General features: G+C 41.1%; 1 protein-coding gene across 1 annotated transcript in view; it reads left to right on the top strand.

Annotated features, from left to right (window-relative positions):
- Positions 1–4348: 4348 nt before the first annotated feature.
- Positions 4349–16638, top strand: part of LOC144514117 (membrane-associated phosphatidylinositol transfer protein 3-like) — a 106161-nt gene continuing 93871 nt past the window's right edge. Inside the window, exon 1 of the mRNA XM_078245313.1 lies at positions 4349–4693. Within this exon, the coding sequence (XP_078101439.1) occupies positions 4669–4693 (25 nt within the window). The 5' untranslated portion in view covers positions 4349–4668. The remainder of the gene's footprint in view (positions 4694–16638) is intronic.

The raw sequence follows: 16638 nt of genomic DNA, 5'->3' as shown, positions 1-16638 counted from the left end.
TATTTTCATGATGCATGGAGAGAGGGCACTTTGCAGTACAGATGCGTCAAGGCTGCTTTGTTACATTCATTTCAGCTGATAATTTGTTCTTGAACTACATGGATATGAAATCGCATGACTTATTACTCATGTTTGCTGTTCCTAGGGGATAATGTGTTGAAGGGATAGTTTCTGCTGAGAGACTGGGGATCACTGAGCGATCTCACCACTTTCTAAAAGTTCCTTTTAGTCAAGTTATTTTGAGGGCTTAATTTGCTGTCTGAGAACTCATGAAACACCTGTGGACTGCTGGGCAGCTTTTGACTGCTTGCATCATGGATTCAGTCACAGCTTTGCTTTGTTGGGATTACTAAAGGCCTCTGAACCAGCATCGAGTTTTGAAACAACTCCAGAAGCCCTGCAGAGGGCCAACTAAATTCACACTAATGGATTGTGGGACTGAAAAGATTATCTGTCAACCTCAAAGCCAATGGGAGTCTGAAGCATTGGATACAATAGAATAATGTAGAAATACTCCATGATTTTTATAATTGTTTTGATACAATGGAGAATAGAGTCTGACATGCATAATGACCTCTTTCCTCACTGGTACACCAGTCACCAACAACCTGCTTTTAAACAATCATTACAGTGAGTTTATAAGCCATCTAAGCCTCGGTTGCTTATTTAATGGTTTAGCCATTGAAGAATAATGATCAGCCATGCACTTCTTGATCATCATATCCAAAAGAGATTTAATAAATTAGTCTTTACTATTCTAGTTAATCAAATGATTGAAGTATTCATATCCTTCAGTAGAAGTAGCAATACCACAATGTAAAACTATTAACTGCATTATAACTTAAAGTCCTGCATTTAGGAAAAAATAGTCGACTGAGAGAATCAAAAGTACACATCAGTCAAAATGTTGCATATTATTACTGTTGATGCATCAGAATCAGAAAAGGATTTATGCCAAGTAAGTAACACTTAGAAGGAATTTGCCTTGGTTGTTGGTGCATACATAAACATATTGAACATTAAAATGAAATGAACAATAAATACATTAACATGTAAACAGCATGTTCGAGTTGTAGCTGGTCGTGATGTAACTACTTTATATGCTGTATGAGAGTTTATAATGTATTATGTATTATGCATTACATTTTTTGAATCTGTTTATATCTGGATCTGCAAAGTGAAATGATAACAAATACTGCAGTCAAAGGTACAATATTTCCCTAGTATAAAGTAGCATAAAAGTAAATGTACTTTTACCTTTACTACTGTAGCCGATTTGACATCAACAAACATTTAAAACTGAACTATTAAGGTTTATGAGTAAGTAATATGTACAAGTTGTGCTAAAAGAAAAGAGGAAAAAAAAGACAAGTTAAGAAAATATATATAAAGCAAAATATAAGTGCAAATCTGTGAAGGGCAGGACAGTGCAAAGGATTCCCTGAATACGAGACACGGCCAATTGTGGTCAGAGTTCACTATCCAGAGGATGGAAAACGCCCCTGTGGGTGGTATTTCCTGCCACCACTAGGGCCGCTTATTTCCGAAACCCTCCTAAGGCTTGTATTAAAGTGAATAAATGATGTACTATATCGTGGTATGGTTTGGAGGACTTGTTGTCCAGATGTTCCTGAGGAAAGATGCTTAATTGCATGCATTGTGCATTTCCGCCTCATAATCAAGTTCATGCCAGTAGTCTGACACAAAAACTTGATAGTAAGGACAAAAGGGTAACAAGAACCAAAATAAATGTATTCTCAAACAGTAGAAGTAGGAATATGTAATCTGTTGCTGAGCAGTTATCAATCCCTGAATGTGAAGTGCAGTCTACTATCTCACCTTGTGTAAGAGTCGCTGTGATGCAGAGGCTGAAGAATATTTTAGTATAAATCATCATAGAGCTTTTGTTTCAACGATTGAACTCAGTTGTTGACTGTGCTTTTCCCACCCACCTGGTCGCTGAATCCTTTCCTCACACAGGAGAGAACAACACTCTGCCCCTCAGGTGCTAAAGTAGAGCTCTGCTGACTGCCAGCTGTCCAGTGGTGTAGTCTACGTGATACGCAGGTATACGCAGTATACCCACTAAGAAAGCTCCAGGATTTCCGTATACCCACTTAAAAATGCCCAATGACACGCAACAACATACTTTCCAAAATTTCAATTTTGAATTGTCATCTGTGTTTTTCTTCATTTCCACCGTAAATTGGTACATAAAAGTGTATCCGAAAACAGGAAATTAAGTCGTTGATGCTCAAAACTTCCCTGGTGGAGGACACCCAGACCCCCCACTATGATATGCCCCCCCCCAAACGGCAGATTCTGGCCAATATATATATATATATATATATATATATATATATATATATATAGTACAGTATACCCACTACAATACATTAGACTACACCACTGCAGCTATTGTATTTTGTGACTTTTGAATGGCTTCCAAAAAGCCTTCTGTTGCTGAAACAGGTCTTGCTTTCTTTTATTCAAAAGCCACCATAACAATCTTTCTGTGTGTGGATGTTTGCACTCTAAATCATCACAATAATAGGGGTTATTTTTATTTATTTTTCCAAATTTAAACAATTTCTTTTCCTTTTTTATGTTGGTGTAAAAGTGTTAAGTCTCTCCTGATGTGGACGTGCTGCAGAATTGGAGTAATGTCCTCAGTGGCATGGAGAGTATTCTTCTTACGAAAGAAATTCACTTAATTCAATTAGCCTTCAGTTTTTTTTCACTTGGATCCAGTCAGTACAGCCATTTGGTGTAATCAGTGCTATCTGTCTTGCAGGCTTCCTGGCCTTAAGGCTTTTTCCTATTAGTTTTTCTTGATGGGATCTCAGCTCAGTGTTCTGGCCCAGAAGTGTATTGTCATTGGCTATCATGATACAAATTGGCTGCATGTATTCCTAGTAGAGTTTGTTAATGTGGCGTGTCCGGCTCTCAGATTCCAGGGCGATGGTTCGGCCACAGGCATTTTACTCTATCAATATTCATTTTGTGTGGACGCGGCTGCCAAATCACGCCACGACCAGACCATCCTTCTGGAGCTGTGTGACCTTGTGTGTGATCACATACGAGAAGAGGAGGGATCAACACAGCAGGTGTTACCACTATAAAGTGTAATGTGTCCCAAAGGAGAAAACCTATTTTGCAAGTCAGGTCAAGATGAGCTTAACAATGAATTAGAGGCAGCCATTAGGTAAAGCATCTGTCAGATTAGACCAGATCTCACAACTGGATTTAAAGGATTTAAAGCTGAGGGAACATGATTCACATGCTTCATTTCTCTTTAATCCCTGGAAAGCAAACTATGAGAAAAGAAATCAGACTTAATGCCTGTGCACAGGGCTTTCTTTTGATGGGTTTGGCTGTTTTTTTTTGAAGCACTTCTTGATTTTCTCTTCTGCCTGGGTGACTGCCTCTACGTGACCATGTGGCACTTGCTGCTTCAGTGATGGATAGTTGACAGGGGTGTTAGCTTTCACCCCTTCATCCTTAGCTTGCAGTAATTTAGTGTGCTTCTGCTCTTCATCCTTACACTAGATCTTCTCTTCATCCTCTTTTATATAGTAGATATGTAACAGCCACTGCCCACAGAGGGAAAAATATACAGACTTTTGTGTGACACTCAAAATGATTGTACCTACTTTATATTTAATACCGTGTGTAATCTTGTAATATTACTGTTTAGATTTATGATTCAGTTTAGTGTCTTCATTCTTTAGTAGGTAAGCAACAACCACACCCTAACGGCCATATAACAATTAAATAACTTTAACCTACTTTATATTTAAAAAACTGTACAATTCATATTCATGTACAAATATATGATTCTGCTCTGAACGTTTGTCCTGCTCATTATCTCCATACCTCATCTTCTTCTATATAGTAGGCTAAATATGTTCAGCCACACCCTGCATAGGGAAAATGTACGACATGGCTATTGTGACATTACAATGACTTTTACCTAGGCTACTTCATATTTAATATTATGTTTAATTCCTGTAATATTTCTGTGCAGACATATGATTCTGATAGATCCAATGGAATTGATTCAACTATTTGGGCTAATTTAATGAGTCGTGCCAATGACAGCAGGGTAGCTTTCACGTGAAAGCGTTGCTTTGTGTTTTCGATGCATTGAATCACAGAAATAGCTATTTTTCTTCTTTAGTATAGGCTAGTTGCTCTTGAACATTTGGCAAAGTCAAAAAACGGTGACAGGGAGAAGGACGGACGCCCTTCAGGAGCTGCAGCCGCGGACGTGCGCGCACCGCTGGAGGCAGTCGAGCTGCAGACCCGGGTCTGGTTTTGAGAAACTCTGGCTGATGTTAGCGGCAGAGCGAGAAGAGAGAGGGTGGGCATGACATGTGAGCCAAGTGTGCACAGATAAGACAAACACCAAAAGGATGTCTGCGGCATGGGCGGCTCGATGCTCTGAGAGACTTGACACAGGTGAATGAGAGCACAGCTGCAGATCTTTTGGGTTTTTCTGTTTTCCCTCCCCTCTCCACAGGGAGAGGACACCGACACGGCAGCCGCAGCTCCCGGAGCCTGCTCCAGTCTGGCAGGAGAGGGACGGAGGAAGAGCCGCTGTTCAAATTAACTCTTCGACGAAACGTTACCGTGACGACTTTACTGAGACCCACGGGAGAGGACACAATGTCAAAGGAGACGAGAGGAAAAGGTAAGGGGACACTACATTCATAGTCTCGTGCTAATAGGTAGACACCCGCGTCTCGTGCTGCTGCTGGACGTTGGCGCGCACAGCCGCGTGCTGCACGGATGGAGGCAATCTGTAGGAATGTGCGACGGTCCAAAACCGGAGCAGGTGTTAAACACCTCGGGGTTGTGGACTGTCCAGCCTGTCTGTCCTTTTATTCGTCTGTCTTTCAGTCTGCCCTGTCTGTCTCTGTGTCCGCGCCAGTCTTATAACCAAATGTGTGACCCGTAAGATTCTGTGACGCTGCAGGGTCAAATAGACAAAGAAGGAGGAAATGTTTGAGAGTTGAGCTTATAGTGACCCGTTTCTGCTATCACAGCTATTGGTATGCAACTATGTGACCCTCTAAATACCGTATGGGTGTGACGCTATTTTTGGTAACAGCTATTTAAATTAAGGATGCCAGAATATATGCTGGTAAAATAAAACTTATGCTGAAATTCAGGTTATGTTCAGGTCAGGAAAATGGAGACAAGGGACACAGGCAGCGCACACTGTAGCCTACTCTATCCTATTCAATCCTAGCATCAGACAGTACATTTCCAGGACAAGGTAAACCAGGAGAAACCAGGAGGCTAATACTAGCAGGCAGTTTTGGTTGATGGTTAACTTGGATATGAGGTAGTGGGGCAGTGTTGACAGGACAGCATCAGCAGGCCTCTGAGGACCTGGCATTTGTGGCATAAAAGGTTTATTGTTGTTGTCCATTTAAAAGATGTGTATGCTGCTCAAAAATGGCCTGTTTGCATTATGGTATTTTAGATACTCAAAATGCAGTGCTTTATGAGGTTGTATTGTATTTCTTGTTAAAATCACCTCTTTCTATGAACGAGCATCATTTTATGGCGATTTTTAGCCTTTAACCAGTGAGAATAATATTGTGTGCCTTACAGTAATAACTCACAGGTTCTAGTGTGAAAAAAGCTGAAAACCGTGCTGGTGGTAGCAGGGTGGCTTTTCTTCAGCCGAAGGTCCTTGGTTTATTTCCTTGTGTCATCTTGCATCTGTGCTCTGCTAAAGAGCCTTTGAGCAAGTCATTGAATCTCTTCCAGCTTCAGGCTTGCTGTTGTGTACGTTTGTGCTCTGACCTTTTCCATGAGGCGAGGGCGGAAAGAGAATTTCCCTGCAGGGATCAATACGATATCAGATCATTCTTACTCTCAGTAGAGACAAAACGAGTCACAATAAAGAGGGGGATTTTATTCAGTGTGGTTTGGGCTTTGAAATATTGCTGCCTCGGATTTAATGTAACAACCGTACTAGATACGAGGGTGCAGGGACAAACAAAGTGCAAAGTCTCTAAAAATAATAAGAATAAAATACTTCCATTTTTGAGGCTGATTCAAACTAAGATCAGGAGTTGCATTAACCCAATAAATCTCCACCTAGCTACATTTATACAGAATGTAGTTTCTGTATCTGCTGGTTCCCAAACTTCATTGCAGTTGCTTTCATTGAGTGAATGATTCCAACAAAGACATACTTAAAATTAAGTGGAAATATTCAGTTTATGCATCATTTTAAACATTTTTGGGGAAAACTACTGCAAATGTGGAAAAAGGTTGTGTAAAGGTGTTTGCGTGAAATCTGATTAATTGCCTTTAAGGGATGTCACTTGAGTCAGCATTGATCGGGGCTGAAGACTACACATTTTAAAATGAAAAAACAATCTAGGGGTGTGGAGTTAGAAAGAAGTGAGCTTACCAGACCTCCTCTCTGCTTGAGGCTAGCAGCACGGGACTACATTAGCCGCTACTAGCATAACACATGCAAATCTCTGACGAGACTGTTGGCGATGTAATTGCATTGTGGGTAATGTAGGTGCCAGGTTTTTGACAAGGAAGAATACTGTGTAGAATGAAAGTTGATATCTCCGATTCTGTTGTATCAATTTATTTTAATCCTATTTAAAACAACAGCAACATTGAAATTGAGTTATGATTTACACACTGGAGGACTGGCAGCACAGCAGATTCAACATGAGGCATAAGCCAATAAGACCCTGCTCATAATACAAATAAGAAAAGGAATACATACAAACATAAGATGCTTAAGATCATTTTCATTCCATTTTCAAACTGAGGTAACAACAGATGTTTCGGTCCCAGCTGGTATAAAGTTCTTTGCATGTTCATATAAAAATGTCAGGTGCAGCCTCAGAGGTCCCCAAGATTTTGTTCCACTCTAGAAATCGAGCAAGTAGTGCTATTTTTGGTAGACAATCTCACAAGATAAATTAGATTCTTCTTTTTCTTTTTTTAATTGTGTTGTCCTTTGGGTCACCGGGACCCGTCCAGTTTCTTTGACGTTTTGTATCGGCCTGGCGTTGAGCTTCGGGGTCCCCCACCCCCCCCCTCCACCTTGCCCCCCCTCTCTCCTCCTCAATAGCTACAGACACAGAAATGGCACATCCTAAGGAAAGCTCATTGTGGGACTGGCTCTAGTGGCTGTAATTCTGCACCAAGGCTGAATTTCAGGAAAGAGACTTCAGATACAGTATTAGGGGACCACTAAGGTCTATATAAAAGAGACTTCAGATACAGTATTAGGGGACCACTAAGGTCTATATAAAAGAGACTTCAGATACAGTATTAGGGGACCACTAAGGTCTATATAAAAGAGACTTCAGATACAGTATTAGGGGACCACTAAGGTCTATATAAAAGAGACTTCAGATACAGTATTAGGGGGACCACTAAGGTCTATATAAAAGAGACTTCAGATACAGTATTAGGGGACCACTAAGGCCTATATAAAAGAGACTTCAGATACAGTATTAGGGGACCACTAAGGTCTATATAAAAGAGACTTCAGATACAGTATTAGGGGACCACTAAGGTCTATATAAAAGAGACTTCAGATACAGTATTAGGGGACCACTAAGGTCTATATAAAAGAGACTTCAGATACAGTATTAGGGGACCACTAAGGCCTATATAAAAGAGACTTCAGATACAGTATTAGGGGGACCACTAAGGTCTATATAAAAGAGACTTCAGATACAGTATTAGGGGACCACTAAGGTCTATATAAAAGAGACTTCAGATACAGTATTAGGGGACCACTAAGGTCTATATAAAAGATACTTCAGATACAGTATTAGGGGACCACTAAGGCCTATATAAAAGAGACTTCAGATACAGTATTAGGGGACCACTAAGGTCTATATAAAAGAGACTTCAGATACAGTATTAGGGGACCACTAAGGTCTATATAAAAGAGACTTCAGATACAGTATTAGGGACCACTAAGGCCTATATAATAATAATTAGTTTCCCTCAACAGCTGCAACTGGATGTTTTCTCCAGTTAATCCTAATTATATTGCATTGAGCCTCACCCTAAAATTCACTTGCTAATGGAGCTTGTGAAGCCTTGCATTATTTCAGCCCAGCTCTATAAAATCATGTGAACCCTGCAATGCTCCAGCAAGCCGTTGGCAGAATGAAATGAAGCAGTGTGCAGTATATTTGGGTTTACTGGTAGTATATTCATATCTCACGCATACAGTGTATCTGTTTTTATTTTATATTTCTTCCCAGCATAACTTGTGAAGTAGAGCAGTTCTCATAGAAACATTGTTCTTCAAAGTCCCGCCAACATTGACAGGGCAGACTTTTTAATTTAACGACTTTCACTTATGTACCTAGATCTTATCTTTGTCATTTTCAATTATAAGAGGCCTGCAAGGGATTCTATACTTCTAAATTCTTATTTAAATATTTTGACTCACTTGAGAGCTAAATCTGCACTATTATCTAAGATTGTAAAATAAAAAGCAAGGATAATATGAGTGCTTTATATATAGCATTTCATCATTAAAGTATGGCAACCAGCGTTTATGGACAATCTAATAGGCTTTATCCTGCGATGGATTCACTGCCTATTAAAACAGAAGAGAGTTTAATTATTCCATATAAAGAAAAAGAATTTGAACAGAGTAATATGGAATAGGGATGTGAATTATGAGGAAAAGCTTCAGTCCTCAAAATAAAGCTATAATAACTTTCTCAATCCCCTAAATTTAGCACTACCACTAGGTCAATATTTTAATTTATACTGTGAAATTTCTCGATGGATTGGTATGAAGTACAAATATCCCTGGTTCCCAAATGATGTATCTTATCGACTTTGGTGATCCCCTGGCTATCCCTCTAGCGCCATCATGAGGTTAAAATTTGTGGTTTTGAATAAAATGTCTTGACATTTCGTTCACACATTCATGTTCTAAATTACTTTAATGTTCATCTAGCATCAGTATCTGGACAATTAGTTTATGACAAAATACCTGTCAAATGAATTCCTATCAGCCTCATATGTACTTTTGTTTATTGGTTTAGCACGTTAGCATGATAACACGCTAAACTAAACCATTGTACTGTATGTGTGTTAGCATGCTGATAGTAGCAGTTAGCTCAAAGCACCACTGTGCCTACTGTAGTACAACCTCACAGAACTGCAAGCATGGCTGTAGACTCTTATTGAATACACTTTCAATTTTGCCAATTGGCTATCAGCCATTCTACAAAATGATTTTGTTTAATTTGACTTTTTATAGGGAAATACAAATACTCAGTCCCAGCTGGGCTCTGTTTCTCATTGTCATGTCTCATGACTTTTCATTAGCCACTGAGGAGCTGATGAGGACAATCAGACGGTGCATTTTTAATTTTTAATGGGACCCACAATTTAACTGGCTGGTATGGGAATTCAAACCATAGACTCTTTAGTCACTTGGCTGTTTCTCTCTCTTTAAAGCTACTTCCACCCCGTTGCATAAGCTGCAGCGTGAAGCCAGATAGGTCTTCTGCTGCCAAATCTCTTAGAGAACTTTTACTTTTCTAATAACCCTAAGTCATCTTCGTCATCCTCCCCTGCCAGAGTCTAACTGATCCCTACTGTTTGTCTTCAAAGACTTCATGAACCATTCCAGCGCTCGGTGTGAGGTAACACACCTCTGATCATTGTGGATATGTCATATTTGACCAAATTGGATCAGTCTGAAGGGGTGTTTTTTCATTTGCTGTCCAAATAAAATAAATGGATAGCCAACCTGCTGTGTTGTTGAGATTCAGCATCAAGCTAAAAATAGAGCTAAAGGATGCTGATGAACAGTCTCTCTCACTTTTTCTTTTGGCTCCTTCTCTTGCTCTGTAAAGGTGAATGGTAAATGCTAACCATTTGGCAGTATTTTCCTATTGAATAAATTGTCATGTTGTTTCTTAATAAGGAATAAAATGCTGGCACATTTTCTGCAAAAAATAATTTTATTTGACACTGTCAGTGATTGTCCAAATCTGTTTGGGTTATATACGGTATGATACTGCAACAGCTTGCTGTGTGTTGTCGTCCAGCCTGCTCAACAAGCAGCACTACAATGTTCTCTGAATTCTACAGAGGCGTGTGCTAATGCATTCAGCCCGTGACCCCTGTTATATATGGGATCATACAAAACAGTGCTAATTTAAATTGAATAGGTGTTCGTCATGAGGACGCACACTAGGCCTGTGTCGGGAAGCAGCTATTCACAATGCACACAGCAACTGGTCTGCTGCTGTTTGGGGTCGAAGACAAGGCGGTGGCAGGGGACTGTCTCACCTGGAGCCGGGCAACAGTCTACTTGTTGTTTGTCACGGCCAAAAGTCTTGACGTCACACTGGTGTCTCTGTATACATTGTGGAAGGCTGAAAACAGTGGCTTCTCCAACTAGGCTTTTTAAAAGCACACTAACTCAGCTCTTTCATTCTAGACTGTTGGCAAACACATTAAGTTTAAAGCAACACTAAAACCCTTTTCCTGTTTCGGTCCCCCTACAGGTTGGAAGCAGAATTGTCCCTTACATTACATTATGCAAATTTGCCAGATCAGGTAGTGGATCTGTAGTTCAAATGAACTGGACAATGTAATGTAATGGACAATTCCACTTCCAACCTGAAGGGGGACCGAAGCGGGAAAAGTTATCTAGTGTTAAAGTCTACTAGTTTTGGAGTAAATGTTTTAGGTAGGTTCTCACCATTTTGGTTTGGGCTAATTTACATTGATTGATTGGAAGCTTCTGTCAGAGAGCATCGAGTTGAATAGTCAATCACAAGTCAAATTGTTGTAAAATTGTCGCCAGATTAAAGGGATACTTCACCGATTTAGCATTAAGCTTTGTATCAGTAGAAACACGGTAGTATTTTTGAATCACCGTGCTTCCCCCCCGTCATGTCCCCCTGAGACCAGAGATCTCTGTATTGTGGGTCTGGAAAAAATCTTCCGATGACATAAAATGACGATTTTTGCGTCATCGGAAGATTTTTTGCCCAGAGGCAATGTACTACAGCCAGTAGTAGGAGCTACTTCCGCATGTTTCCAGCCCGCCCATAGGGGGTAGTCTTTACACAAAGCTTCCCGAAGCAAAACGAGCGTCAACCATCTTGAATCTTAGCTTAACAGGCTCCGTCTTTTCAGCGGAAAACTTTTACAACATTATGTGCATTCAAACTACCGCACATGTGTACCACCGGGATACATTGGTACAGATCGGAGAATATGCAGGACACTTTATTACAGATGGAATACTCGACATACTACGCGAGCTTCGCCTGCTACGGAGACCAGCACCTCAGCCTGCGGTCTTGCTCGATGCCGCTAGCCGGTAAGGGGACATCCTCAGCGGTGAAACGCGGAACGAGGGCTGGGCGGGGTTGGACGATGAGCTAGCTAGGTGGAAAGCTAACGCTAGCCGGCCACCTGTTCCATCAATCCTGCTTGCAAGTGTCCGCTCATTGGACAACAAACTGGACTACCAAGCACCGTTGTTACTCTCTGCTCCTCACCACGGGGCTTCTCAGGTGCTGCGAGCAAATAACTCCGCCCAAGTAGCAGAAGTAGCAGTTGGAGCCGGTTACCTAGTAGGATCTGTGCAAACTGGACTACCTCCAACTTCAACGAAACTCCCAACGCGACTTCAGAGACTGCTGTTTTTGTTGTTGTGGAAACATGGCTGAACAACAGTGTACCGGACTATCCAGCTACCAGGCCTGCTGCTCTGTTGCCGGGTAAGACTAGTGGAGGAGGGCTGTGTTAACACGGACTGGTGCTTGGATCCAACTAACTGCTAACTGCTGGTGGAGTTTGTGACTGTTAAATGCCGACCATTAAAACACACTAAAGTTGAGTTGACTGTCTCACTGTCTGTCTGTCTGTCTGTCTGTCTGTCTGTCTGTCTGTCTGTCTGTAAACGGTAGGCGTGGCTTGGGAGTGGACTCTAAAGCAGTGAAGCAAGTGCATTCTGGGATTTGGTGTCTTTCATCCACGTGAACCAAAAACCCATTTTATGGCTTTTCTCGGCCTAGAAACCACCATTTCTAAAAGAAATGTTCACATTTCTACTACATAAGTGACCCAATTTAAAGATATATTCATCTTCACCAGTGAAATATCCCTTGAATCAATAATAAAAATAATCATTAAATGCAGCCTTAGTTTATAGAACAATGCAGGATAGCTTAATAAAACAAATAGTACTAGCAGTAAAACTGCTGTTGCAGTTAACCATGGTTTTCTTTCGACAGGCACAAAGGTTAAGCCTACCAAAGTTGTTATGGTTTAATGGTTCACTCTGGACACTCTCCAAATTATTTTTTTCCTACCCTCTATACGACCCACAGAAGCGGTTTCTGTCCTCATATGTAAACCACAGAAGGTAAGGGTTGCGGTTTTAAACACATCGTTCTTTTATTTACCCAAACTTTGTCTGCCTCAGGCTGGACATACGATTCAAGTCAATTCAATTTTATTTGTAGTGTCAAATCATAACAGGATTTATATCAGGACACTTTACAGGTAGAGTAGGTTTCGACCCAGCAATTACCCCTGACTGAACCTGACTCTTTAAGGGCGGCCATCTGCCGCTGCCGGTTGGGACACAGATATACAGATATAAAGAAATATGATTCATTACAATTATAGCAGTTAGTATGATGAACAGTGGTAATTATAGTAATAATAAAGATAATAGAACTGTGACTAGTAATAATATTAGTAGTAATAATAGTACTATGTATGTCTCATTGGCTGTGGGGCAGCATGGCTCAGGCGGTAGAGCGGTCATCTAGGAATCGGTTTGATCCCCGGCTCCTCCAGACAGATTGTCAAAGTGTCCTCGAGCAAGACGCTGAACCCCACCTGCTCCTGATGAAGAGGTTGCCACCTTGCATGTCAGCCTCTGCCATCAGTGTATGAATGGGTGAATGTTGGCATGTGTTGTAAAGTGCTTTGAGTGGTCGGTTGGTATATAAAAGCAGTCTCCATATGTGGTCAGAGGGGAGAGTGTGCAGGCTTAGCAACAGTGAGTATGGCCTAGTTGTAGCCTAGCAGTCCATTAACAATCCATGCAAGCTCTGATCTGCATAGCTGCAGTGCAGATAAATAGCATCCAGGAGGATGATGTCTGGAAGGTGAATCTGTGACTGATTCGACATTTGTTAGGAGAAATCAATCTCCTCGATGTCTCTCATTGGCTGTAAAGATTGATTTTAACTTTGTGCTGAAATGAGGTTTATTTAAGTTAGAGGGCAGGCTATAAATAGCTATTTCTAGCTGACAGGGGAACAGGCAGACTTATAATATTCACTGTGGCAGGACTTAAACAGACACAGTCTTTTTCCTTCTCTGTTGAGTTCTATTCAGGTCTGTGGGATTTTCATCTTTACAGCAGAGGCACTTCTCATTCCCTCACCTTTCTCCATGAAGAAAAGAATTATTGGATTTCCAGTTTGTGTGGTAGATATCACACTCTGTCCGTTTGTCACTCAGTGGTGTGCATCATCAGAGAGGCAGGCTGCACTTCCTCCCTGCGTGACGGCAGCCGTTGCCATCACATATGATCCGACATAGCTCTTTTGGATGCTGTTAGTTGGTTAGAGTTCCGTGGATATGAAGTGCTGCTAATTACAAAATGAGGAGGTTGGCACTCGATTATGTAGCTTACAGACCATCTGGGTTGGAGAGGAGAGAGGGTAATGAGAGCTAAAGCTCCGGCATGAAGAAATTCCTTTAGGATGGTAGCAACTGATCAAAAGCAGATTCCTCCTATACGAGGTCCTATTGGTATTGGTGTATCTGTGGATGGCTACTTTTCCTAGAGGCCAGTAAGCCTATCCTCACTGTCTTTTCACAAATAGGTTGATTTGTATTTGCTAATAATATGTTGGATTCATGTTAAGACATTTGGTGGACCCCCTACAGTAACTCTGGGGACCCCCTGTTGAATGTCTCTGCTATAGAATAATGAAACTGTGATCTATTCCTCTGCAGTAGGTTAGATTTTCTTTTCTACTCACGTGTAAAACAAAACTTCAGAAACTAATTTTGTCAGATTTAATTAGAATTTGCTTTTAAACATTAATCAGACGCACAGACTCATGTAACATTATAACATAATACTAATATTATCACAGTACTAACCAGTCCTCCAAACTAGTGTGAACAACTAAATATGCTCCCCCCCCCTCTCTTTTTTCTGATGTTGCTCCACTATTGGCGTGACTTCATTTGTCAGTGCGTTTCCATCCACCTATTTTTATGTGCATTTTCTGTTTGTACATAAAAAACTGGAGTGGAAATGTCAGAAATTCCAAAGGATATTGCAAAACAGTTTTTATGTTTGGCTTTGGTGGAAAAGTTAGTGTATCGATTAAATCAAAATGCGACAAAGTGCAATGAAAACAGACTTAGTGAATAAATCATGACGTACATGAAGCACATGTCTTAAAGGAACACGCCGACTTATTGGGACTTTGTCTGATTCCCCATGTCCCCCAGAGTTAGATAAGTCCATACATACCCTTCTCATCTCCGTGCGTGTCCTAACTCTGTCTGACGCCCCCACCGCTAGCCTAGCTTAGCACAGATCCTGGAGGTAACCGGCTCCATCTAGCCTACTGCTCCCAGTAAGTGACAAAATAACACCAACATGTTCCTATTTACATGTTGTGATTTGTATAGTCACAGCGTGTACAAGGTCACATGAGACACAGCCATCTTCTAACCGTATACATACTGGGAACTATATTCTCAGAAAGGCGAAGCACTGCTTCTTCTGCTACTTGGGCGGAGTGATTAGCGCAACACCTGAAAAGCACCGTTGTTACTCTCTGCTCCTCACCACGGGGCTTCTCAGGTGCTGCAAAATCCCTCCGCCCAAGTAGCAGAAGTAGCAGTTGGAGCCGGTTACCTAGTAGGATCTGTGCTAAGCTAGACTAGCGGTGGGGGCGTCAGACAGAGTTACGACACGCACGGAGATGAGAAGGGTATGGACTTATCTAACTCTGGGGGATACGGTAAATTTATGCCCAGACACACCGACCAGACGGCCAACCGTCGGCAGTAAAGCCAGTGTGACTGATCAGTCTCCCCGATGGTCCAGAAAGTTCCTCAGAACACACCGAAGAGACGAGACGTAATACATCTCCACAGCAGGCGGCGCTAATCTGTATAGCTGATTGGACGAATGCATCACGTGGGTCTGGTTTCTCCAGAAACTCAAAGCCAGACTGTCATGGCGGCTCGTTCAGAATCCGATCTCATATTGCACTAAAATAGTTGACCCGAAACGTGTTTCTGAAAACATTTGAAGAGAGAAATAGGCCGTGCAGTTGCTGAATCTGTCTTCATTTCAGAAAGATTTTCATCAGATTCGGAGAGACTCTAGTCAGGCTCATCCCGCTCCCCGTTTCCTGGTTAGCTCTCCACCAATCAGATGGGTCATTGAGTCCGACTGCTGGCAGTGCCCGCCCAGCTGATTATACATGTCAAATCGGCCAAAATGAAGGCCGATGGTCCCTCGGACGGACGACGGCACGAACACACCGAACAGACTCGAGTCACTGACCTTGCCAGGCTGTCAGACAGCTGATTATCGGCTCGTGCGTCTGGACCTTTAGACAAAATCCCAATAAGTCGGCGTGTTCCTTTAAACGTCTACTGAAGCTTCCTCTGAACAGACAAAAAACATGTGATTTGTGTGGAGCGATGGGGATTCTTCAAAGATGCAGTTATTGTTGACTATCCCTTTTTTTTCACACACTTCTGTTCATCAGTACAATTTTTAGGTAGTTATACTTTAATATTTCCACTCCAGAGGAATTATAATTCATTCAGTTTCAGGAATTACCACACTTTCAATAAAATGTATGCCACTTTGAGATACAAGTACAATTATGAAGAAAGTGCTCATGCATATGTCCTGTGAGATGTGTTAAAATGACGCTGTTCTCTGAAAGCAACCTGCGATGAATTAAATTGCAATTAGAGCCAGCTGCATGGAGAACCCTTAGATGATCAGACTCGTCCCCTCTAGAAACCTTATGTTAAAGAAAGACCCTTAAATAACCTCTTAAAACCCACATTTATATATACTTGGTCTCGTTTTTATTTGTTTGTCTAATTACTGTTTTATCATTGTTTGTACTTTTATATATTTATATACATTTATAACTCATTTGGAGGCAGTTGTGCAGGCTAAGGGCCGACGTTATCTTCTTACTATGCGTTTTGTCAGAGTAGTGGAGGCAAACATATGTAATAGAGAAGATAGAAAGATGGATGAGTTCAATTATAAATCTTTCAGCAGCTGCAGTCGAGCTATTTCTTACTCTTCTCCCAGAGATACCAAACTGAATCCATAACAGCTGCCTTCGAATAAAACAAAAAGTCCCTTCATATCACAGCACTACAGGTTAACATATTGAATTTACGGTAAATCATATGTATGGAGTGTCTAAATTATACTGCAAATCAATGGAAAATACCATATAGATTCATAAATGATAGGGTTTTAACCAGGAGAATAACCTGAGTCTGAGAAAATGTCAAATACTAGAAGCTTCTTTTTATCACCTTCACCCATGAACATAAAATATA

Source organism: Sander vitreus, chromosome 3 (genome assembly GCF_031162955.1).
Source record: "Sander vitreus isolate 19-12246 chromosome 3, sanVit1, whole genome shotgun sequence".
NCBI lineage: Eukaryota > Metazoa > Chordata > Actinopteri > Perciformes > Percidae > Sander > Sander vitreus.
This window is presented reverse-complemented; position numbering and strand designations above follow the sequence as displayed.